A 25,830-nucleotide genomic window follows, 5' to 3' on the forward strand; every position below is an offset into this window, starting at 1 on the left:
GGTTGAGGTTGGAAGGGACCTGTAGAACTCATCTGGTCTAAACCCCTGCTCAAGCAGGGCAACCTAGAGCTGTGGTAGGACTGTGCCCAGACAGCTTCTCAATATCTTCAAGGATGGAGACCCCTAAACTACTCTGGGTGACCTATGCTAGTGATCACTCACAGTGAAAAAGTGTTTCCTGATGTTCCAGACCCTTCAGCAACTTCATGTCCCTTTGAACTGGACCCTGTATTGACTCCTGGGATATTGTTACTGACTGGCCTCCAACTAGGCTTCATGCCACTGACCACCATCCTCTGGGTCTGGCCATTCAGCCAGTTTTTAACACCTGTGAAAAGCCAGGAAAGCTGGGAGCTTGAGGCCACCATGGACCTTCTCCTCCTCCCAACCACGATGAGATGAAACCATCACTCAGGACTTTCTCCAGATGGGTTCTGCAGACCTCCAAGGATGGAGGTGAGTTGAGCCACTCGCACCCAGCCCTCCCCTCAGCTGGCCCCGAGCGGGTGGGCTACAATACCTTGCATTTTCTGACTTTCTGCTCATACACTGGTGGAGGAAAAGGTAGTCCTGGGGGGCACTGGCAGACAGGGTGCTCTGGAGGTGGCTGGCAGGCGAGTCGAAGGTGAAGAGGGTGGGCTGGCTGGAGTGGGAGGGCGCCGAGGACTTGCGCTCGCGCAGCAGGTGGTGGCTGGCGCTGCTGAGCTCTGCCGGGGAGGAGCGCGGGGCGTGGTTCATGGAGGCAATGCTCCTCAGGGTGTCTGTGCAGGGAAAAACACACCTGTGAGCGTCACACGCAGCCACCCCACGTTCCCAAGGTTTTCCTTGTCTAAAAGCTCTGGCATTCATGGAGGTCAGTGTGGTTTGCTAATGGCTTCAAGTGATTCTCTCAGCTTCTCTATTCAGAGCACATGCAACTATAGGTACTGTGTATGGAAATAAATATTTATCACATTTTATAATAAATCACATTTAATAATTTTATATTTTGTCACATGCTTAGTGCCTTGCTGGGATGTCTGAAGGATGTCAGCCTATTTCATGGGCAGCTCAGTGGGTTGTTAAAGCCTCATTTAAAAAAGAGGAGCTTTCACACTGCAGTGAGATGTCATTTAAGTCACCTCCAACCCTCCATGTAAGGGCATTACTGCTATCCCTTTACACCTGGGTTAACTGAGGAACAGAGTGGGAATCTGGATGGATATAATGACAGCAAAGATGAAAAATATTCTCATGTTTCCAAATTCTGTATTGATTTTGTGACCTCATGAGAGTTGTTGCTGTTTTCTGTGAATAAAAAGGGATGCAAACCCAAGGCATGACTCTTAGTGCCCACTCCCCCTGCTCAAGGAGAAACAGACTTTAAAATATTAAATTAATTTCAATGGCGAATATCCCAGAGGTCAGGAATAATCACTCAGCTACTCCAGCCTTCTCATAAGTGTGCTTCATTAATTCAAACCACAAATTAATTTTTACAGCCAAGCTGTAAATCCCCATTAAAATAAACCAAAACCAAAGCCAAAAAAGTTAAAACAAAACCAAACACTCAGAAAACCCACAAGCTGAAGAATATTTTGGAAACTCTGATCCATCTCTGGTTGCAGAAGATCACACAGAAGACCATGAGTGCACGCTTGACATGTGAAAACTGCTCACTGTGGTTTGCTGGTTTGCAGAAGTCATACTTCATATAATAAGTGTGATTTACATTTATTTGGTGTTGATACAAAACACAGAAAGAATCCAAATCTTAACAAAAAGGGGAAATCCGCACATTTTCTAGCCACCACTAATTTTGGGATTGATCTCGGGTTTCCCTGACACGCTGTTCATCAGATCTTCAAATTTGACTTTCAGGCACCCATGTTCCAACACAAGGATGAAGGACATTTTTCTAGATTACCAACCTCTTTTTTTCTATTCCTTCCCTCAACTTTCAGATCCTACCCAGAAATTTTGCACCTTATGCCACACAGAAATGAGTTCTCTGTACAAACAAAAAACCCCCAAAAAACAAAAAAACAACAAAAAACCCCCCAAAAAACAAAAAACAAAAAACAAAAAAAAAAAAAAAGAAAAAGAAAAAAGCCAAAAAAAGAGGCTGCTGTGGCTCGGACAAGGAGAAGCTCCACACAGGGTGATTTTTTCACCAATTTCTGAATCATGTCAGGATACAAAGTCAATCTGTCTGCTGCTCATTCACTGCTCCTACATTTTTCCCCTGGTGTTACTGCAAACTTCACCCGGTGCACAAAAAGTACATTAATAAGAGCCAAAGAGCCTGGCTTGACTGTGTTGTTTGGTTTGTGCTAAACAGAGAAAGGATCAATATTTAGCATTGACATTAATGGTGGGGTATGACAGCTTAAAACTCCGATTCTTGTCTTTTTTGCATGGGCATTAAAGATCCCCTGGGGCTCTTCATGGGAGTAAATGGCCGTCTCGGTGTCCTCGGACAAAACAGTGTCTTGACCCTCATTCTTATTAATTATTTATGCCATAGCAGTGCAGAACGATCCCTCTTGGAAAAGGAGTCTTGAGAGCTATGAAAATTCCAAACAGAGTGCTTTAAGATCAGCGAGGATGAGAGATCCCAAACCCACACTGCCATCAAAAAAAGGGGTGCTGCACCCAAAGTGCCTCTCAGAGCCCCATGTTGCTACCTCCCAAATCACCACCAAGAACTGCCCACGGCACTGTGCTTCAGCCAAGACTCTCTGGGCATGGTGAGGGTGACAGGTTGGTGTTGTGCTCCCATCCCAGCATGAAGGTCACCCATGGGGACAACTATGAACTGCACTGTGTTGGGGTGCCTCCAATAGCTCTGAGCTGTCCTCTCACACTATCCCTGCAGGCTCTGCATTTGCCATTGCATCAAAATGTCATGGCAAGGCAAAAAACACCCAGGAGTTAGAAATAACACTGATTTATTTGTGCTAACACAGCCTGAGGGGAGAGATGGGGCTGCAAAGAGGATACAGTCCCCAGCAACACTCCAGGGCACAGCAACTTCAAATCATAACACTTCAGGGAGCCCTGCCACTCTGCACTGTCAAGAGACCTGAATCTTTCCCCAAAAATTAGTCTGAACTGGGGAAACCAGAGAACGCAGTGCAAGAGATGCACTCATTGACATTAGGATGAATTACTCCACAGTTACTCCAACCACATAAATGAAAATGGGGGATGAAGGGGGGGGCAGGAGGCAATGCCTGGTAAAAGCATGTCACTTCCCTAGGGAAAGCCACTCTATTGGCATCCTCATTGATTTTCAAAATGAATTCCCAGCTCGCTTGCCACAGCGACCCGGCCACCGAGAGCATTAGTGGAAGCCAATTCGGGACTCACGTACTCCATTAGGTCTGTGAGATGAACTCTGTAATAGCAGGTGAGAGATGGATTGCTTTGCAGGCCTGGGAGGGTATTGCAAGGGCTGGGAAGATAAATCCTGTTGAAGGAGACTGCCAAGATTGGTCTGGATTTTTTATGTTGTGGGGTTTTTTGGCACTAGAATAAAGGACAGCTCATGTGTCCAGGTCACACGCTGACAGCAGGTCCTGCTGGAGGGCAAGAAAGGAGGCAAGAAAGGAAATCATGGCAGAAAATTAGCATTTGAAGACTAACACATGCTAAGGGAAAATTCAGGACACCACATAAACTTGAAACCCAGACAGATCCTTATGAGGGTAAGGCATAGAAGATGAATATGAGACAGAGATCCCAAAGCCATTCCAACCTGCCATGCTGCAGCACCCAGCTGCCAAGCAATGAGGACAAACACTCCTTTCCCACATCCATGCAGCGCTCTTAGCGAATAATCTCCATGGGATCCCATCTGGATGCCTCCAGGCATCAGTCCCACCCACATCATGACCAAAGATACTCAACTCAATCTCTCCACAAGCCAAAAGAATGATGATTCTCAATCCCTCATAGCCATCCACTTTGGATAAACCCAGGGCCCTCCTTCATTTCAACAGCATAGACGTAACCCTCTAATCCTTTGGCTTGATGTTGATATCTTCAGTTTATGTTGAGGGAATGTATCAAGAACAGCCAAGGAAGGATAAGATCCTGTGCAGTTCCTACTGCCATTCCCAGGGGGGACAGAGTTAAAGTTATGTAGTGGGGCCATGTGGGAAGTGTCATCTTAACCCCACATTTCCTGGCCAGTTCCCCTCCGAGTTTGGGGAATTGGACTCTCACGGTCTGGAAAAGGCAACGTTGGACGCCCACAAGTTAAAATCCAATGTCAGCAGCATGATTTACACACATACATCTTGCTGGGCTCAGGCTACAGCTGTTGCACTGGTCCCTGCAAAAAGCCAGCAGCTCTGTAGGGACAAACCAGCACGGCCCAGCAAAACCCCATGGTGTCAATGGCCTTTGGCTGAAGGTTTGAACTCACTGGTCCAGGTTAAGATATACCTTTTTGTCCATGTGCTACAGCAAAGTGGGGGAAAAAACTTGGAAATCCATCCTCAAAGCAAAAATCCACAACTGTGAATACAGCCAGCAATGGGATGGACTAGGCTGGAAGCCAGGAATTTTTTATGAATGTTTTCAATCCCCCAAAGCAGTAATTCCCTCCTTGTTGACAGTTCTGAATTCCCTTGCTCAGAGTACTTGACTATTGCTGTGTGCACACAGCTTCACACAGTGTTCCTGGGCTTATCTGAGCAAAACAATAACTCAGCCTCCTTTGGAAACTGTTGCTCTGAATGTCCTTTTCCACTGGAGCCGCAACGTCAGCTTTCCCCTCCTGAAGGCAGAGGCTGGGACTGCAACTCCCTCTACCTTCAAATGATGCTGTGGATAAATTCCTGTGCTCCTGTTGATCACAGCAAAGGTGCCAGGCTTTCTTGGCATCCCTGAGTGGCACAAAATTCCTATGATCCCCAACACCAAACTGGCAAGGACTGGTCCAAGAGCTACACAGATAAGAGCTCCTCAGATCTGCTCTGGCCATGAAGTGCCTTGGACCACACTGCTGACTTTGTGCTGGTTAAAACTTGTGGCAAGTGAGACTTTCTTTAGTGAGGGAATAGTAGAAATCTACTAGAAATAATCCCTAGGATGGCACAGAGCAGAGTGTGCTCAAGCACCATCATGTTTCTCACTCTTTGGAGCAGTTCCATCATTTATTAGCAAAAAGAGGGGGAACCTTCTTCATGGGAATCTCCCTGCACCCCCGCTTTTGCTGTCAGCTCTCTCCTCAAACACAAATACCAAAAAATAATTAAAACAAGACAAACAACCCTACCAAACAAGCCATCCACATGCTTCTTCTGGCAGGAAGAGAACAAACAACATGTCCAGTGGATGAGTCAACACACCACAGAGCTGCCAAAAGGAACTGGGATGCCATGAGGATGAGCATGGCACCCGAGGAAGGTTTATTTACTGAGCTTTCCCTATCGCCTCCAAGTTGGATGGCATTTGGAAAAGCTGTTGTCAGTCTGAGGATAACTTGGAAGATCACTAAAGGTTTTCTCCAGCAGGTTCGTGGGACACAGCATCAGGATAATCTCCCCTCTCTTTCAAAATGGAGAGCTGTGTGCATGGACATAGGCACCCCAATTCTTATCACTGCCTGAATTTTGGGGCAGTTGAGCTTCCCAAAAGTGAGGACAGGGCACAACTTCATCCATGACTGCAGAAGAACTGAAGAGTAGAGACAACAGTGACATAGGAGTTCTGAGCTTTTCGTTTCCAGTTTCTGATGCTCATTTCCATTTGCTTTGGGAAACCGGTCAGGACAGATTATCCATGGGAAAGGAGGAACATCACCCCTTTACAAAAAAGGATCTGCTGCAAAGAGAGGGCTGAGGGCATGGTTTCAGTTATGCAATTTCAGTTATCTAAATTATACTTAGCCTATGCTAGTTTCCTCATGTTTTCTCTATGGAGAACAGTGAAATCTCCCAATTATTTAAACATTTGACACAGGATAGGGAGAATTACCCAAGAAAGAGTTATGGGAGAGAGAGTGAGAAAAAGATGACAATAAATAGCATCCTCTTTCTCCATTAGTGTCAGTGCTGAGCTTGCATTTTTATGAAACAATTGAAAAATAGTGGCAAACTAAGAGAGCATTTGCTTTGGAGAAGCACGGGAAACAGGGGGAAAAAATCACAGAGCTGGAGACTGAGTGAGTGAGAAGAGAGGGAAAGGAACCAAGTCCTGACCTCAAAGCATTATATATCTCATTTACTTTAACAGTAATCAATTCTTTGAAGGGCAAAGGGGCAGAAGGAAGGGGGACTGCAACAGAAGCAATGCAATGCTTCTCCCTGGAGAACACAGGCTTGCTTCTGGAAGATGAGGCTGTGCCCCAAATCCCATCCCTGCCCTGGGAAACAGCCTGTGGTGACAGCAACCCATCTCTGCTTCATATCAACATGTCCTGGACATAGCAGTTACCATCTGCAGAGCAAATCTGCCCCTTGGTCATGGAGCTCAGCACTCGTGTCAATACTTGGAAGTCTAACATTTGGCCAGACTGGGATGCCTGGTGTGCATTTACTTTTGTTATAAGGGAGCTTAGGGAGTGCTTGGAAATAAAAGCAGATGAAGGTGCATGCTCACAAACATGGCTTATGTGTGCCCTTGAGCATCCCATGTGGGACACCCTTATCTGAGAGTCCTGGAGTGGGACAGTGACCCACAGTCAGGGATGCAGGACAGTCCCAGGGTGGCAGCATGGGCTGGGCTGGACCTCATTTGCTGCACAGACCTAACCTCATCTTGTTCTCTTCATGGATCATCATTTCTGATACTGCAAAACTAATTTGTTGAGGGGATGCAAAACTCATCTGATTAAATGGGATAAAGAAAAGGCTGGAACAGAGGAAAAGGGCAAAGATGATGTAGTGTAACTGTAAAAAACACAAAGTGGTCTCAAGGTGGGTATTCTTGCCTTTGTCAGGCTACGTATATAAGGTGGCAAAACCAAGGCAACGAGGTGTAGAATTAGCTGCTTTCTGTCTGTGGGTGGCAGATGTGATTCTGGCAGATGCCAAGGGCATCTTGGAGGTACAAGCAGTCTGTGGAGGCCAGTGCTGCAGGACAGGGTTGAAGCTATTGAAAACAAAGAGTTATAGAAAGAGATGACACATTTATATGAGAAAAGTGTTTGTTTTCCACCAGAGGCAGATTCATGATGGCCCAGGATCAAACTAGCACTCTTAATGTGTGACATGAAGCTCTGGCATCCTGTTTCTGAGAATTGCATTGGATATTATTATTGGTTATTATAATTATAATTATAATTATAATTATGATGACTAATGATTTTGGCACCTCCTAACCCAGTTTCCCCTTGGAAATTACACTAGAGCAGTTTCACCCAAGTGCTGTGGTCCAACACATCATCAAAAAGTCCAGAAGCTGATGCACCACTGACTTTCCCTAGCCCAGGAAAAACTTGCTTTTAGGTCCTGAACAAATTTTTCCTTGTCCTCTTATTGTTCACTGCAAGCAGTGGGCACCTCTCCCTGCCTGAGCAAACATGAGTGCACACCTTACTTAGCAGGGATAGAGGAGAAAGAATGAATCCTGGTCTAATCCCTGACAGGGCTTCTTAACAGCTTGCTTCAAATTTTATAGCCCTTTTTATAGACAGTGGGAGTGAAGGTCTTTAATGTTCCAGCAGAGCAGAAAAAAACTTTCACTAGGAGAAAATGTGAACCCATTTTACTTATGCATGATTTAGGACCATTTCTATTCCAGGCAGTGCACAAGAGGCCCAAATATTTGCACTTTGTATTACAGAAGAACTGCCATTCCCAGCTCTTTACAGAAGTAATTTATTTCGATCTCACCTTACCTTGGGGGAAGAAACATTAAAGCTCCCAGTCTGTCGAGGAGTCAATAAAACAGCAGCATTGTTATGGGTGTGCTCTACCATTGCTCAGCAAGGGAAAGAAAGAGCACCCCCAAACTTCTCCCTTCAGAGTCCCCTTCTTCATGGGTGCATTTGCACTCATGCATGGGACCCAACTGCAGGAGTTTAACTCTGTTTTTCTCTCTTCTAAATAAGATTAATGCTATTTTTGCTCTGTGGGTGGTATTTATCTAATGAGTTAAAAGGAAAGGGAAGTGGGAGCTCTGGTGCAGGGATAAGGGGTGAAGATGGGGACAGGTGGCTGCAGTAGAGCTCCACATTTCTCACACAGCTTCAGGTGAGCCTGTCATGCTTAGCACTGCAAAAATCCAGAGAGGAGACAGAAGAAGCCATTAACCCTCATGGTCACAAATAGTGTGTCCCTGAACCAGCCACCAAGCAGCCTGGAAATCAATGCAAGCAAGAGTCAGTCCAGCTCCAGAAAACATGCTCATGGGAGTGGAGACTGACTTGTTTGTTTTTCTTTTCTTGCTGGAAGTAAACTTCCCTTTTTCATCTCTGCAGCCTTTTCTCTCAAAACAAACCTATCTGCAATGGTTTTTCATGTGTTTTTTTTGTTTCTTTGTTTTCTTGTTCTTGGTTTTGTTTTTTTTTTTTCATTTAGGGGCATGAGCATACCTTGTCTATGTTCATGGATCATCTGAAGAAATCCTGAAGGCAATGTCATTCTTAAGATATTAGAGGGCAAAATGCAAGAAGCAAAAGCCAGTATAAGCAATGGGAGGATTGCACCTTTCCCAGCTGCTCTCTTGATGAGTTCTGCAACACCAGCACTCCAGGAAAAACACAAACAGCTCAAAAAGCCATCCTGAGTTTTTCTGCCCATCATGAAAAACCCAAATCCTGCCCATCAGACAGTCTATTAACAGTGCTCAGTGGAAGCAGAGGAAGAAAAGGCCCTTTCCAGCAAGCTATTCACATTGCCATGAGGTTAAAAATGCCTGTGACCCCCGAAGCTTTATGCATTCAGAAATGAGGAGTTCACATGCAGTAAAGGTCTCCAGTATTGGTTAAAGCCCAGAGGTTTTTCTCTTCCTCTTGTTTTAAGATGCAGTGATGGCAAAAGGACTTGGAATTTATTCCCTACACATCACCATAATCAAATAATATGCTAATGCTATTAGCATGGGACCTTGCATGGCAAATGACTTAGACTCATATTCTCTTTCAAAATACTAGAGTTTCATTTAAATTGGTCTCCACAGCAACCAGAAATTAACTGGAATAATGTCAGATGGAAATTTTCATGTCTGGGCATGGCGGACAAGGAGTTTTGCATCAGGTATTGAGGGGAGAGCCATGAAGACAGCCTGATCCCACCAGGGCTGGGGGGCTTGTGCAGGTCAGCTCCCTCCCAAACAGTGAGGACAAATGCAAGGACAAAATTCACCTGCACCTCCAGAAGGACCTCAAAGCATTCTGATGGAAAAGAGATGAGAAGACATGATGTGAAGACTGAAGCCTGAGAAGGTTTCCTTGATCCTCCTCCCCACTGATACTTTCTAAGTGGCCTCAGGGCAGACACATATGACAACTGGTTTCATTGATGCTGAATCAGTTTTTGTCTGTTAAACTCAAAAAAACTGGCTGTTTGCAACTGGTCTGAGAGAACCAAGCTTCCCATTATGGGCCACCCTCCTGTATCTTAGGGTTGTACAAGCACAGACCAGGAAGAAAGTGTTTGTTACTGGCTTCCCTCTGTTACAACACGAAATGCTGCTGCTTCCTTTATCTCAGCTGCTCACAATCTCTCCATGGTAAGCACTGTCTCCCATGAGGATCTAGGATGCAAAGGACCTTCAGCATTCTCTGACCTGTGCCCACCAGCTGATCACATGGTTCTGTCCCATTGAAAACACCCCCCAAACCCATTTGAAAATGAGCTGAGCTTTGCAATGCCATGGCTGAAAAGCTGCTGGTTAGAAATTAGCTCTAATTTCCCATGGAAGTGTTTTCCCAGATGCTGTACTCATCTTCCCTGCACTTGTTTCACTCTGTGGCAACCATTACATCAGCAGGCATGGTGTGATCCTCCTCCTGCTTGGGGCTTCTAGACATTCCCCTAATCCTAAAATGAGTATTAGCAATGTGTCCCACAAAAATGTCTCTGAAAGCAATGTCAGAAAGTGGGAAACATCTCGCTTGAGAACAGCTAAGAGTTCAGGCAATTGAAAGAAAACAACTCTGACCAGTCTTTCGATTCTGTTTGTAATTATCTGGGTTCTGGTGGGTGTTAAAACATCTGTACTGGTTTGGCAGGGAGTGGGGAGTGTGGCTTGTGCCAAAGGCAAGAACTGGCGTGGGTTGAAAGCAGTGCAATACTTTGGAGAGGTATTTGCACTCAGAAACAAGGGCTGGCAGCTCCTCTCACGAGAGATTTTGTGTTAGGGTCAGTTTCCAGCAGTGTTCCTGTCCCCACATTCCACATCCACCATGGCTTGTGCCCCTGTGGGACCACCCCAAGAAAGAGCTGAGGGTAGCTACAGGAGATGAAGAGTGGGCTGGAGTTCTCAATCCCACTGGGCTTAACATCCTGGTAGACTTTGGTCACCATCAGTTCAGATCCATCTTAGGTCCTTCTTTTTCTTTTCCCTGTCCATGAGTGTTTCCACCTGGATACCCTCCATCTCCCTGTCACATCTGGTCATGCACAAGCAAGTCTCTCCCCACAGGGTATTTTTGGAGAGAAGCAGAGCAAACCCCCAGCATGGATGTTGCTGTTTGAACCCTGTGCACTACAGCACGGGCAGGTTTTGTGGTTATTTTTAACACACAGCACAGTAGAGCTGTGTTTAGTGGAGCAATGGAGTGTGATGTAGAGCTTGGTCCTCAGGAGACTCAGCTCAGGCAGATTTATCACAAACTGCTTCACAGTTACAGTTCTGGATTTTGGCATTCATCGCCTGACTCAGGTACAAAACATCCAAAGACCAGAGCAAACCATCCCTGCTCTGTTTTTTCTTCACAGTTTGGGAACCATCTCATGGGCTTACTCAGCATTTCCTCACCCTCCTCTTCCTGGCTCAAACCAGCTCTTAAAAGCCAGAAGCACCAGATGACACTACCCTCCTTGCAGCTCACCCATCCTTGCACCCACCACAGCTGGAACCAGCACCCAGAGCAAAATCCACATCTTCTTGCCCGGTGCCTCGCTCTTGGCTTAGGGCCAGCTGAAAATCTGACATCCTCCAGCTGGAAAACGCCATTTAATCAAAATAGAAGCTTGCCAAGGGATTGTTTGAAGCCAGAAATTGCAAGAAACCTTCAGAGGTTAAAAGTGAATTTTAAGTAAAAGAGGAGAAGGTCAAGGTATTTCAATTCATTCTCATCAGAGCGGATCGTTTTTTGGGGGCAGACTGCACCTCTTTGACTGAAAATCATAATCATGTGCTTTTTAGATGTGAAAGTGCAATTCTTGTTTTTCCCCTGAAATTCATTCAAATTCAGAATGAAAAGGTGTGAATCAAAATCGACATTGAAAGAGTAAGAAAATGAATACCAGAGGGAGTGAAAACGAAGATGCTGAATTTTCACTGCCTTTGAAATGGAGTTTGTTTTGGGCTTGTCACCTGCTTCACTTGCTGCAAGGACAATATTTCCCCAGATTGCTCTGACTCCATCTAGGCAACTTCTGAGCACTCCTTCTTCCTCACAGGAATGGGATTTATTTAATTTTTTATTTTAATTACTGGCGTGACACATGTCTGAACTTAGTGTATTTGGCTGCTGAGACAGATTTGGGTGAGATCCATCTTCATCCTTCATCTATGGGATGAAAAGTGGGATGGTGACAAATAGAGAGTACATTAGACCCATTTCTCTCCAGAGATGATGGGAAGAATAAGCCAGGATATAATGGCTTTTGGCTGCAACCATGGGAATGCAGGGACTACTGGGACCAGAGCAGACTAGAAGGCAGCCTGCTCCAACCTCCCAACTCCAACTGCTCTGGAGACAGCTGAGAACTTCACAGGGATCACTCATGCAGCAATGTACCTGCAGGGAAAACTCATTTGTGTATCACCTCATCACTCATAAACCTTACTAAAGCAAATGCTTTAACTTATCTAGTATGACTGAAGGCATGCTTGCAGCCAAGGCAGTACTAATTCTTTGAGCCACTTCAGCTGTAAAACAAACCACTGCATCACACAGCTCTGTGAACACAGGGTTGGCCTTCCATTCAGATGGCTCCATGAGACCACAGAGAAACAGCATGTGTTCTCATCACTGAGATATGAGTGGATTTTTTAGTACACATAGCTCTGTTTACCCAGGACTTGGACAAAATTAATTTATCTCCATAAAATGTTACTGGTGGGCAGAGGACAGGATGGTCCTTCCAACATCATGCCAAAGAAACTCAAAGCATTTCTGAATCTGTACTCTTGAGTCCTTCTTTGAGGTAGAAGAAATGGTGGAAGTGAGTTTCTGGAGCATAACAGAAAAACCAACAGGATCTCAGAAGGAGTTATGTTGATGCCAAAGAGGAGATATAACGGTATTTAAAAGCCATAATAAAGCTGTAAAAGCATGAATGAACTTCAAATGAAAGTCACAAATCCACACCCTTTTCTTAGAATCATGGGGATGAGGAAAAGCCACAGAAGTCAATAAACCAGGATTGAGATACTTAAAAAGAAAGAAAAAAAGTAAAAAAAAAAAAAGTAAAGACTTAGGAGACACCGCAGTGCTTTCTGGGGAAAACAGTCTTCTGCTCTATCAGTTTTTTTCCCAGACAAATCTCAAGAGATGAAGGCAGCATTTTCATAGGATCACAGAATGCCTTGGGTTGGAAGGGATCCTAAAGACCACCCAATTCCAACTCCACGACATGGGCAGGGACACCTTCCACTAGACCAGGTTGCTCAGAGCCTCATCCAACCTAGCCTTGAACACTTCCCCATCTGGGCAGCCACAGCTTCTCTGGCAACCTGTGCCAGTGCCTCACCACCCTCAAGTAAAGAATTTCCTTACAACATCTAATCTAACTCTCTTCTGTTTTAGTTTAAAACTGTTCCCTCTTGTCCTATCCCTATCTGCCCATGTAAAAAGTCACTCTCCCTTTTGTTAATAAACTCCCTTTTTGTTTTCAGTTGGAAGACCATGTGTTGACCAGGTTTTGACCCCAACACTAATCATCAAAGCAACCATCAAGTAGCAGAAGGATTCATCACAGAATTTATGGATTTCAAGTGGGTATTTGAAAGACTTCATCATGACTCACTGGAGAGCAATATGAACCATCATGGCAAGCCAGCAAAAATAATTATCATCGTAAAGGCTTTATATCAAGGCTTAGGCTGAGCAGAGCACACACAGGCTTGAGGGGAGTGTTTGCACATACAGCAATGTCAAACAAGGAGGTGCTTGGCAGGGCAGGTGATGAAGGTGAGGATGGAGCCACAGGCAGCACAACAGCCATTCAATGCACTTTTACAGGTGGTGAAGGATTTGCGAGCTCCCAGACATCTGCCCAACACTTCAAAAAGAGGATTCACTGTCAGTTATGGAAAAAAAAAAAATCAAACAGCAATTGCAGTGAGTCACTCCTCTCCAGCTTACTTTCAAAAGCAACGGCGCACGAGCACAGGGACAGCTTGGCACTGAAACGAGGGAAGGTGATCACACCAAAACTTGGCACAAGCAGCTGTGCTGGCCGGGATGGGATTAGGTCATGTGGAACTGAGAGAGCACATGATGAAATTTTTGAGGTGAAATGTTATTTTCCATTTTAATAAGCAGATATAAAGGGCGGCAATCAATCAAAGGTGCAAACAAGTCACATTCCTCGGCATGTGACAGCAACCCAGTAAGTATGAAAGGAAACTACATCCCCAGTAAGTGCTGATATGAGGTTTATGTTAGATATTAGGAGAAGATTCTTGACCCAGAGGGATGCAGAGGCAGCTACAGCAGGTCAGGACTGTGGCCAGGCAGGTTTTGAGTATCTCCAAGGATGAAGACTTGGGTTGGTGGGTTTTTGTGGCTTTTTTGGGGAGGCTGGACTTTTTTTCCACAGCTTTGAGTATTTACTTCATCCTCGGTGGCTTAAAGTGATTGTAAGCATGGAAAAATAGCAAAGATGGTCCTTGGATGCCTGGCAGAAACTGTAACTCCCTTTTCTGTCTGAATCCCACAAGAAGCAGCTGACTGTGGGCAAGTGGGGAAGAGATACAGAACACCTTATTTTCCTGGGAAGCCTCATTTTTAATCAGGTTTTTCAGGAGTTGTGGTCAAGTGTCCCTTTAAAGACCATTCCCAGCTTGGAGGGAAGAGGCACCATTGCTGATGTGCCTCTGGCAGCAAATGGCTACAGGCAGGAAAAAAGATGCACCAGCACATCTGTACTGTGCCTTAGTGATGAACCCTTTCAGGCAGAGGCTGCCTTTCTGTTCAGTGCTTGTGCAGCACCTGGCATAGCAGAAGACATGTTTTGTGGCTACATCTTACACTGTGATGGACCCTTAGAGATGTTCTCAGCCTTCCTGGAGGGAGGTGGGATGTGGAAGGAGGGCATTCCTGGATCAGGTGTAAGCCCCACAGCCCTAAGTAACTGCCAATATTACAGCTCTGGTATTGTGCCACAGTAAATAAATCAAAAGTATGTTTGAGGAGCAAGCAGTAATTATAACTGAGGCATAGAAACCATCTAGGGAAGAAATGCTATCTTTACAGATAAAATCAGTAATAAATGCTACTGCATTCATAAATAAGAATGAGCCTGGAAACAAACCCTGACTGGTGTCATGGAAAGTTCACAGGAATAGACAGCTTCATGTCTCCTTCCTGCTCCATGTGCCTTCACTTGGAGGCTTTAAAGGCTTTAGAAAGCTTTCCCTTTGCTTAGGCTTGGTTTTAGTTGGAAATATAAAGCAATACAAACCAGCAAGCAAACAGGCATTGGGGTCCGGGAAATGAGAATGTAAATCTGTCCTGGCTTTTATCAGGTTTTACAAAGCAGTGCACGGGGCACATAAAACCATGTCCCTCTCAAAGCTTGGGAGGGAACAATGGGAAATGTATGGAGGGAAGAAATGGGGAAGCACATTTACATGAGGGGGAAAAAAGGTGTCGCATTGTGAAAAACTGCCAGAAAATTATCCCTTGCAAAGGTGATTTTTTTTTTTCCCTTGTCCAACCTGCTGGCAACTTGCATGTTGGGATTCTCTGTCCTTTGCATTTCCCAGCCTGATTTCTATGTATTGGGCATCACCTGTGGATCTGTGTCCTGCCCTGATGCCTGAGAAACTCTGCAGACACAGATTCATGGCAGCTCCATGAATCCCATGGTGCATGACTGGGGCACAGGGGCTACAACAGTCCCAAGATCCCTCTGGGAAATATAAACTCAGGCGAATCTGACTGTGAGTTTCCTCTCAGTTGGCTGACACCCAAAAATGCCTCTCTCCCTCCCTCTCTCCCCCAGCTCTGCTCAGACAGTGTCACTTCACTCCAAGACCATCAGCTGTTTTTGTTTCCAAGGGCTTTGCATGGTTTTGTTTTTTGATGCACTGCTGATACCGTCTGCCCTGCTCATTTTTCCACGGTCAGTAAGTCACCCTAAAAATTCCTCTGTGCCCATTAAACTAACAGAGCTCATCTGACAGGGCTCATGGCCATAAAAGCCAATTACAAACCAAAGAATTATGTTAAGTGGGTTTCTGATTCTGGGTGCCAGGCCAGGAGACAGCCCTGGCCAGGGCTGAGATGTGAACTCAGCTTGTCAGTCTCTGCTAGGAAACCTGTGCTGGAAAGGCTGGGCAATGCTTTCAGCTCTAAAAAAAACCTCAAACCTCTTGAACTCCACATTTCTTCCTTCTCTCCCAGATCAAATCCCAGCCTCAGCTCAGCTAACCCAGTGGGACTTTGGCCAGGAAAGGACAGGATTTTCCCCAAAGGCCCCAGTCCTCCAGCTCTGTATTTATCTTCAGAAGAGGCCAATTGGATACCCTCGAGCTGGGCGCCAGCTGGGAAACAGTCAAGAAGAGCTGGAGTATTTGGCTGTTGGTCCTTTTAGAAAGCTGAGCATAATTTTTTAAATTTTGCTGGTTGATAGTTTTATTATTTGCAATGAGATAAGAGCATTTTTTGCCTATAAACCTTGTGCTCCCACGAACAGCTGCATCCTCTGCCAGTTCCCATCAGTGCTGGGTATGGTCAAAGGAGGCTAAACAAACACTTCCAATGGGCTCTCTGGGATGGCAGTGTTATGGGTTTGCAAACATAAGGCTCACATATCTTTTGGATTTATTTTCAGTTCTACCTCTTCAAAGCGTCCACAGTCACAATAAAAACATCTAAATAAGAAAATCCTAAAAATTCCTAAATTTCCAAAACCTTTCCAAAGTCTTCCAAAACTGTGAAGAAAGTCTTGGTCCAAGCATTACAAATATCAGAAATTTGATGACATCAGATGCCCTGAAGCTAGAGGCTTGGTTTTCTAAACATGTAGATACCTTAAGACCTTTTCACTTGCTAAAACCCTCTATGTCCTTGCCTCAGTCCTTTTCTTGGCACCTACATGGGCAGGAAACTTCCTCTTGGTATCAAGTGACCACCACAGCAGTGCAGTGTTGACTCTGGTCCTGCAATGTTTCTGGGAATCCAGTATGATGAAGAGCAGAGTACAGCAAGAGGAATAAGGTATGGAAGAACAGCAGGGGTTGATCGTTGTCTGGTGTCAATGAAATGATGAAAATGAAATAATGGAAGATCCAGCTTCATAGCAAAGGCCTTGATAGTAATCCTGAGACAGGTGGGATGAATTTAGGAGAAAGTGGACACCTGAACTCATCAGTCCTAGTTCCTTGGAGAACCAAGGGAAAGAAATGGCCACCTTCAGGGTGCAAATGATTAGCCTCATTCTAGACATATATTTTTTTAATTTTCTCCCTAGAAGTGGACAGACTACAACCACCCAAACACATCTCAATCTTAGCAGCATCAGTTCCATCTCCAAACTGCCAGGGGAATCACAGTAAGGACACCCTGACCAGCTGGTAGAGATCAGCAAGGATCTCTCCCTGTTTCTGTCTTCTAGGAAGCAAATTCCAGGTCCTTAATGGCACTCTGCTCTTCAGCAGACTCATCAGTACCTCAACCAGCTTATCTCCAGAGGGAAAGAGGGAAAATGGGGAAAAAAGACAGCAGGCAGTTAACTGCTCTCAGGCTGCTCCTTTGTGCCAATACCACTCCATCTCCAGTATTGTTTACACAGAAATAAAAGCTGAACAGTGTCAGATCTTAAAATAACTTACTGTTTGTGGAGCGGGAAAATCAGGGTCAGAGAAGTTTGGAACAAATTTAAAGTGGCAGGAAGGCTAAGGAATGAACTGTGACTTTGGCAAGAAGGTGCTTGCATGCACCTGAAATTTAACCATGAGCCTGGTGCAAAATAAGTTTGGACCACCAGGTCTCCCCCACCCATTCCAGCGGGGCTGGACCAAACCTGGGGCTGAGATATGAATCTACGTTTGTCCTCCAGAGTGAATCTGCAGCCACAGCTGTTTCCATTGTTAGGAACACTCAGAACATGGAAGAAAAGTATGAGAGGGGTCTGAGCCAAATGTCCTTGAGGTGTTTGTCTAGATCCAACCAGTAGATCTAGATGTGACATAGGTGTTCTAAAAGAAGGAGCTCCTAGACACTGAGTGCTGAAAGCATGGATGGGATCACTGAGGAGGAGGCTGCATCTGCATATATGGTGGGACAGCAGGTCACAGTACAGGGCTCAAGGCTCCACATTCCTGTCCCAACACAAGCTACCTCCAAATCCCAAAAGCAACAGGGGACATTAGGTCTTTGGGAAGGTGAACAAACATGGGAAGGTGAGATATCTAGAGATAATCCAACCAGATATGCCCTGTCCATCCCATGGGACAGATTGCCTTCATGTGAGCTGATATCCAAGTACAACTGATACAAGGGCTTAAAGATGGAATCAAAACCAATTGACCTGGGTCAACAGAAGCTAAAATGTCAAGTGATACAAGAAGGAATAAATTTAAAGTGACAGGGGGCAGGTTTAAATTATATATTAGGAAGAAATTATTTCCTGTGAGGTGGTGAGGCACTGTCACAGGTTGCCCAGAGAAGCAGATGTCCCATCCCTGGCAGTGTTCAAGGCCAGGCTGGATGGGGCTCTGAGCAACCTGGTCTAGTGGAAGGTGTCCCTGCCCATGGTGAGAGGTTGGAGCTGGATGATCTCTAAGGTCCCCTCCAACTCAAAGCATTCTGTAATTCTAGGAAGCCATGGCCCACTTGAGGACAAAGGCTCCACAAGGGAATGCCTGCTCCGCTGCCCTTAGGTGGCAGTGCTGCCTGCAGATCCCAAAACAACACACAGCAGGGCCTGGGTGCTGCCAGGGACACAAGAACACCCCCACATACCCCTCCTTGCCCCCATTTCTCATCCCACATCTCCCAGCCACTGCACACTCCTCCAGGGCACAAGAAGGGAAGGAAGGAGGCATGTGCTAGGCACCATAGTAAGGAAGTCTTGTGTATTTCCCCTCTGCTTTGGTTCTTCCTGGCTATAGGAGAGGTAGTAGTAGCAGGAATGCAGGAACTGTCACCTTGCACACGTTCCCTGGTGCCCTGCTCCTGCATGCAGGGAAAGGGAACACTGGTGACTTGGGAGTGTTTGGGAGAGGTGAGTGGTATACAATGCTCAAACCTGGTTTTAATCTAGTCTTGCAGCCCACAGCCTCCTCATGGAGTTTTGGGCAGCTCCTGTCCTCCCAACAAGTCTTCAGGGGTATCTCCATTGTTTTCATTCTCTGGTCCATTTTGAGGTCCCTTTGTTGGGCAAACACCCAGGAAAATCTGGCTGCAAGGAATCAATGGGGCTAGAGGTGTCACTGACCTGCTGCTAGGACAAGCAAGTTCTTGGGAGAGAAGTGAAGAGGGTGCAAGAGCAACCAGATGGGCTCATAACACAGACTTGCAAGCAGCAGGCTGGGGAGCAATCAGCCAGCAGCTCATATGGGACGCCCAGCCAAAGCAAGTCAAGTGATAGCAATAAATTTGCTAAAAATAAAAAAAAAAATGGAGGAGCAAGTCAAAGAGACCTATGCATGTGAGGTGCAGATCTCATCAGTGTGAGCAGAAAGTGACTGGTATGCAGAGGCTGATCCACTAAACTGCTAGAATGAGCATGTCTGAGCTGAAGGAGGGAGAGACACATCTCCATTAAACTTTAATGCTCAGCCCTGACCTATGTACAGTGAGACATTGCTGGGATTGCTGGGGATTGATGCCTGTCATGATGTAAAATACCAATTATAAGCCTTGGAGACTGAGTAGGGAGTTAGCCAGAACCCAGAACTGCCTTGGAGCAACTCCCTGACAGAAAGCAGAGAAATAAATAAAATAAATTAAGTCCAAGATGGAAAAAGAAAAAAAAAAAAAAAAGAAAAAAAAAAAGAAGAAGACAACATGCCTGGACTGGGTGGGAGAAGCTACTGTTGCCAGACACAACCCATCAGGGCAGGAGCCCAGTGCCATCCTTTTCCCACGCCTTCCTCACCCTCTCCAAGTGGAGGGAGCTCTCAGCTCAGAGCAAGGACATTTACTTACCCACAAATATTCCTTTCCCTGGTTTCATGTCCAAGTTAAACCTCTAGCATAGGGGCATTAATGATGAGCATGAAAAAGCTTTTAAACTCCCACCCATGTTTGGCCAGCACTCACTCAGATCCAAGCCCCTGAAAGAGCCCCTTTACCATGGAGGAGGTAGAAGAGGAGCTCCAGGGAGGTGCTGAGGGTGGCACAGTAAATTGACATAAAGTTAATAAAGTAATTGACTCCTTCAAAATAACTAATCCTTGCACAGGGCCCCTGCAAGAACATGCTCACATGCATGGGCACACACTGGTTTGTGAGAAATTAAACTACAGCAGCTGCTGCTGTACCTCTGTCATACTGGGAATGGGACAAAAAGGCGTTTTGGCTGAAGCATCAGCTTCAGAAAGGGTTAATGGCACATGAGATATGTTTAGTGGGATTTGGTATTTTTTTTAACTTCAACAAACAAAGCATATGAGAAAATCCAGTTCACAGCTGAGCCCTGGCTGCCTGCCCACTAGGGCAGGGAAAATGCAGATGGTTTGAAATACCCACGTGCTGGCCTTTCTCATGCAGCTTGTGGCCCAGGGTCCCCGGCTGGTCTCCCCCCACTGTATTTGGATCACTCAAGGTGGCAGCAGTGCAAACTGCAGTGTAAAGCAGCACTGAGACAGCAGCAAAATCACTTTCCTTGAGCACGGTCGGCTTCCTCAGACGTGCAGAGGAGCTGAGATCCTGTGAGGTTCTGCTTGTTCAAAAATAGTAATTAGCTCTCAAAGTAAATAGGTGTTAACAGAAACAAAGAGCTTTGCCACAGTCTGGGTAAACATTTTAGAATCAATTTAATTTCCCTTCTCCTGGCAGATGCAATCGTGCTGCCCTGCAATTATTTTCAGGTCGGGGCAGGGAACAAAGCCACTGGGGTTTGCTGAGCAGCTGCTCCTTGGGACAGCCAGCAGGACCCTCTGCCTCACTGACACTCAGGCCCCCGAGGCTGAAACGAGCTTCCTTCCGCTGAGCCAGATGTGTAATGCAGCTGGAGAGCAGCAAACCAGCACTGAGCCACAGCCTGACATTCAACTGCCCCAAAGTCCAGCCTCCTTCTTAATCCTGAGAGTCCCCCTGTCTAGACAGGACATGAAGGACTAATGTGAAAACCAAGTGACAGAAAATTTACACTCTCCCATTGGGCTGCAAACGGAAGGAAGCATCAAAGGGTGTAAATCTGTTTGCCTTTTAATTGTTTCTCCTTTTGGGAGCATGGGCAGCACCTATGCACAGTCCCACACTGGTGCAGAGGGTTTGCATTGCTGCTTCCAGGGTACCCATTTGCTTATTAAATCATGCTAAAATGCCTTTTTATCCTGCCTTTTCCCTACCATCACAGGGAGCTGGTGCAACAGGCTTCTGCCCACACTGCCCCAAAAGCTGATGAGTTTTCCTCTACCACCACTGGGTTATAAGCAAACTAGTGACCAGAGTCTGGGGCTCAGCTGATGTGGCGTGTCCCTTTGAGGGGTCAGTAATTCAGCACAGGATGGCAGCTGCAGCAAATGCATTTGCTGGTGATGGAGTGCTCCCCTAGCCAGGATGTGGGTACAGCCCAGCTGGGAACAGCCTGGCTGTGGGGCCAGATGCAGAAAGGCTTTTGGGCCAGTGTAAAACATACCCAGGAACAAGTACAACCAGAAAAATGTGCACAGTGGCTTCCTTGGCAGTTTCTGATCTTGTTCCACCATGCTGCCTGTCTGCTGGGAGAAGGAGGTTTAGTTAATTAATTGCTACAATTAGCATGGAGCTATTCCTGCTCACGGTTACCTCTTCCTCTCCCTTTTTGGTTCATCCAATTATAGACTCATTCTTCAAGGCAGAGGCCACAACAAGGCACAGGATGAGGGGAGGGAGGCCCAAGAGCAAAATGCCAAGTGTCCCAAGCTCTGCTTCTGTCTTAATCTCGCACAAACTCTTGATCCTCTCCCATCCATCCACCCTTGACTTCAAAGAGGTGATGAAGAGGGAGCACAGCACAGCACAGTTACAAACACTGCTATGACTGTTTCATTACTCCCTCCAGCTGACACCTCACCAAGGATGTGTGATGAACTTATGTATGCCAAGATGGACAAGATTCCCAACACCCAACATGCTCCAATGATCCCTCAACTTCTTTGCTCAGCCTCGGGCCATGGATTCTTCAAATGAACATTTGCCACTTTGGGAAACTGATGATTTATTTGGCATTACTTGGCAGGGATGGTGAAGGAAAGGTGAGCATGGGGTCACTGCTTCAGCAAGGACTGAGGTGAAGCACCAGCCCTGCATAATTCATGCTCCCTCTCTGCTGCAGCATCTGGACACATCTGCTGTATTCCCCATTGCAGGCTTTTTCTTGGCTTACTCAGAAAATCACACTTTGGCAGCTGGGTACTGTTTCAAGTGGGTACTTTCCCTACAGCATTAATGAGCTGTGATTCTGTTACAAATAGGGATTTTTGTTCCTCTTTTGCTGATGTCACTCCATGATCCTGCAGGGAATAGTGCTTGGATCTCTGCAGCCTGATGATCCCTGTGTGCCCTTTGGGACAGATGTACTTGCAAGCGGGAGATTGTTTTTCCTTTTGCTGCCCAGATTTATATTTCACTGAAGTCCTGTATCGATCCTGCTGCCGCTGGGCTGAAAGCTCATTTTACTAAATGAGAAGAAAAACAGTTCTCCCAGCTGAATGCACGTAAAATGGAAAATCCTGCAATGAAACAGCTCTTAAAAAAGGGGCCTGAACAATTTTGCTGAACCTCAAGGGCTGTGCTGCTGCCATTGGAACAGTATGTAATTTGTTTAGCCTGACCTTTCCCTGCAAGATCTGGCTGGCAACGTTATCAAGGATCCTTTCTGCCACTTGTGCAGCCATTGCCAAGGTGACATCCTGTTTCATGCGTCAGTCAGTGAAGATCGCGTCCGCGCCGCTGCGATGCTTTGTTTGCTGTCCTGCCTGACAAGCTCTTGGCAGGGTTTCAGCTCCTGCGGATGGCAGCTGCTCCACCAGGGACCAAAACACACTCAAGCTGGACGTCATTATAGGCACTTTCATGCAGACACAACACAGGCCTGCAGTCCCTTGGATGAGACTGGACCACGGTAAGTAAAGACACCCGGAGGTGCTACCAGGTAGAATGGGATGGGCAGGGGACTGCAGAGCTGCACCCCAGGCTGCACCCCAGGCACACTTCCCTATCCCATCTCTCTCGGGATTTATGTGTGCCCTCGTGGAGCTGGGAAAGCAGAGGCAGCTCACTGGTGCTTAATGCAGAGGCTTGCCCAAGTGCCACTGAGTTTGGATGGTGGAGCACAACTCGGACAATGGGTCCCTCACTGCACATAAACTCCCTGGAGTTTTCCTTCCTCCCTCCCAATGGTTTCCCTGAGGGTCCCAGGAAGAGATGGGGATGCAGATGCAGGATGCAGGTATGTCTGTCCTTCACATGAGAGCCTGCCAACAGTGGGGACAACTGCAGTGGAAAGGAGAATGGTTCCAATAAAGCTTCTCCCCTACTCCATCAAACCTCTAAGCAAGGGGGATTTCCACTGCTGGTTTCCACCACTCTCAAAGGGATTTTGTTGATGGATAGGGGAAAAGGCTGCAGCTAAAAATTCCCCAAGCACCACCAACTTCTTTTAAGAGACTGAAATGTCTACAGTTATGAAGAATAAAAATGACTGGCTCTCACAGTAGCCAAGACAGCTCTTTAGATGTCAAAGGCAGGAAAGCCTCATGAAAGTTTCCCTCGTGACCCACTTCCCCAGCCCTCCCAGCCCTGTGGCAGGCTGCACCCTCCTCCTACAGGTCTGATCTGAAAGAGGACCTGGGCCTGTTGGGAGGACAGGAGAGAAGATGCTCTCAGCCATGGCCCTGTCTCTCATGGTACCTGTGTTCTCCTCGGACTGGTTGAAGCCACAGATCTGGCAGATGCTGCGAACCCATTTGTTCATGTCGTCCTCCGTCTCAGCCACCAGGTAGAAGGTCCTGTCACTGGTCTTGATGTCAAAGATGTAGCTGTCTTGCAGCTCCTTCTTGTTGAAGGTGAGGCCTGCATCCACTTGCTCGCAGAAGTTGAGGTTGATGACACGCAGAGGTTTCTTGGAGTGGTCATTTTTGTAGTACTCCAGGACATCAGGGTCACCGCTCATCCGACCGCTGCGCAGGACGAACCAGCGTTTCTTCCATGCCTGAAACCAAGACAAGAACAAGCATGAGCCCCATTACTGAATGTGTGAGAGTGTAAAACCACTGCTAGGCACAGGCTGACACAGAGGGACATGACACTTCACCATGGGCTGGGATGCTGCTCAGGGGCTCACCTCTGCAAGAGGTGCACAGATTCAGCTCAGTTCTTCAGTTCGATACTGAAATCCAGGAGAATTAAATACTGAAATAGTATAATAGCATAAGATGATCCAAAAAGGTACCAGTCTTGAGGCTCAGAGGAACCTTACAGACATGCTCCCAGCACCCAAATGCCCTTCTCTCCGTGATATGGGATAATCTGTGCAGTGGCATTACGGGGTGCTGCTATGTCAAAATGCCTTCCAGCAGCTCGGAGGAACTGAGGCACTTCGGATGCAGCACCCTGGGCATCCTAACCTTCAGAAAAAATTCTGAGAGCATCATAGGTTGTGTCTACAGATACTGACCATGCCAGACTGTTTAAATGCCAGGATAGAAAGACTAATAAAACCAAAGGAGAACTGGTTTGTATTTTCAAATATCAGGAATAATGCCAGGGAGACCCATGGAGAATCCCAGCCTCATTTGTTTTTCAGCATCCTCTTCTCCCTGGCACATAGGAAACTCCTTAGCAAAGGAAAAGGTTATCATTGATCCTTCCAAGCACTGCTGACGGCAGCCCCGGCCAAACTACCTGCAGAATGGACTCAGGGGGCTGCAGAGTTTGATGCAAACCAGCAAAACAAATGTCAGCCATCAGCCCTGGCTCTGAGAGCTGCAGCCCTGCTGCCCTCCCCACACCAGCACAGCTGGGAGCCCAAAGGAGGGGGAATAGCCACAAGGATAATGTGTTACAGGCTAAAACTGAAATTACAGGGAGAATTGTACCAGAAGTTTGTACCAGAAGATGTCAAGGGAGGGGAAGTGAACCCCACCATCCTGCCCTGGCTCTGGACAATGGTGCTTTTTTAATGAGATTTACCTTACTTATATTTTTATATATCACCAGCTGTGGAGTTCTGATAAGAGGTTGGGTTATGAGGAAGCACACAATATTTCTAAGAAGAGCAAACACCTTTAGAGAGAAACACCACCCAAGAGAGGCACCAAGGCAAGAAGTGTGCTGGGTGCCTCATGATGGTCTCCAGTTGCTGACCACAAGCTTTACACATTGGTGATGGGCACGTGCTAGATCTCAGCCAGCCAACTGCACCAGGATCCCACAATCTGGGAGAATTTTGAAGCTGAAAACTCCTGTGGTGTTTTCCCTGAACAGTCTGATTCAGACCATACTTCTCAAAAGCTTAAAAATAGCTTTTGTTGGTGTCTTTGAGATTTGTAATCAAATTAGTTTTGCACTAATTCTCAAAAGGGCTGCTGGTGCCAAGAAAGCAACTTCAGTGCAATCTTCCAAAGGCAGCGAAGCAGCAAATTGCTTAGCAAGAGGACGTGCAAGGCCAGCAGATTTTGGCTTAATCTCACCCACTTCTCATCAAAATGGCTTCTTTTGAGTGACAAAATAGACACAGTGGAGCTGTGTCCATCAGGGAGGGAAAAAAACCAATTTCAGCAGGCAGCAGCAATAATTTACGAGTCCGTCTCCTCAAAATGGATCACCCAAATCATTGGGAAACAAACCCATGAAACTTTTTTTCCTAGTTCTAGGTGGTAAATGTCCCCTTAGCTTCTTCCTGAGTTAACACTGAGTCATTCCTTTGCAGCCACCTGGCAGGACTAAGACATGGGCACGCATCAGGAGGGGACTGCAAGAAGATGGAGTTGTGCAATCACATGAACCAGCACCTGAATGCAGACATCCAGCATTTCCAACCATCTAGAGTCCAGTCTTGCAGCCTCCCTTCATGGCTGAGACACTCCATTACAAAACCAACAAAGTGCAGAAACCAGACTCTGGAATGTACAGTTTTCATGGAAAAAACAGGAGGAAATGCTGCAAGCAAGACAAATGATGCTACCACGACCTCTCTTTTTATCCTCAGTGTGAGAACCACAACTCCTTCAGTTCTCTTTGGTCTGTCTGGTAGCAATGAAAGGTACCACACAGCCAAGATCTGGCAGAGAAAGCAGTGTAACACACACAGTCTGGTTGTTTTGGATGAGTTTTAACAG

The 25,830-nt window shown here is 46.2% G+C and overlaps 1 protein-coding gene across 4 annotated transcripts in view; it reads right to left on the bottom strand.

Moving 5' to 3' along the window:
* The window catches only part of GAB2 (GRB2 associated binding protein 2), a gene marked incomplete at its 3' end in the record, with an annotated part of 91,931 nt that overhangs the window by 16,752 nt on the left and 49,349 nt on the right, over positions 1-25,830 (bottom strand). For all 4 annotated transcript variants that reach the window (XR_013773653.1, XM_079300994.1, XM_079300993.1 and 1 more), the window contains exons 2-3: positions 23,402-23,702; positions 521-761 (exon numbers count right to left, since the gene is read on the bottom strand). Coding sequence is in view for 3 of the 4 variants with exons in the window: in XM_079300994.1 (XP_079157120.1) it covers positions 521-761; positions 23,402-23,702 (542 nt within the window). The remainder of the gene's footprint in view (positions 1-520; positions 762-23,401; positions 23,703-25,830) is intronic.

This window comes from Erithacus rubecula (assembly GCF_903797595.1).
Source record: "Erithacus rubecula genome assembly, chromosome: 1".
Lineage (NCBI taxonomy): Eukaryota > Metazoa > Chordata > Aves > Passeriformes > Muscicapidae > Erithacus > Erithacus rubecula.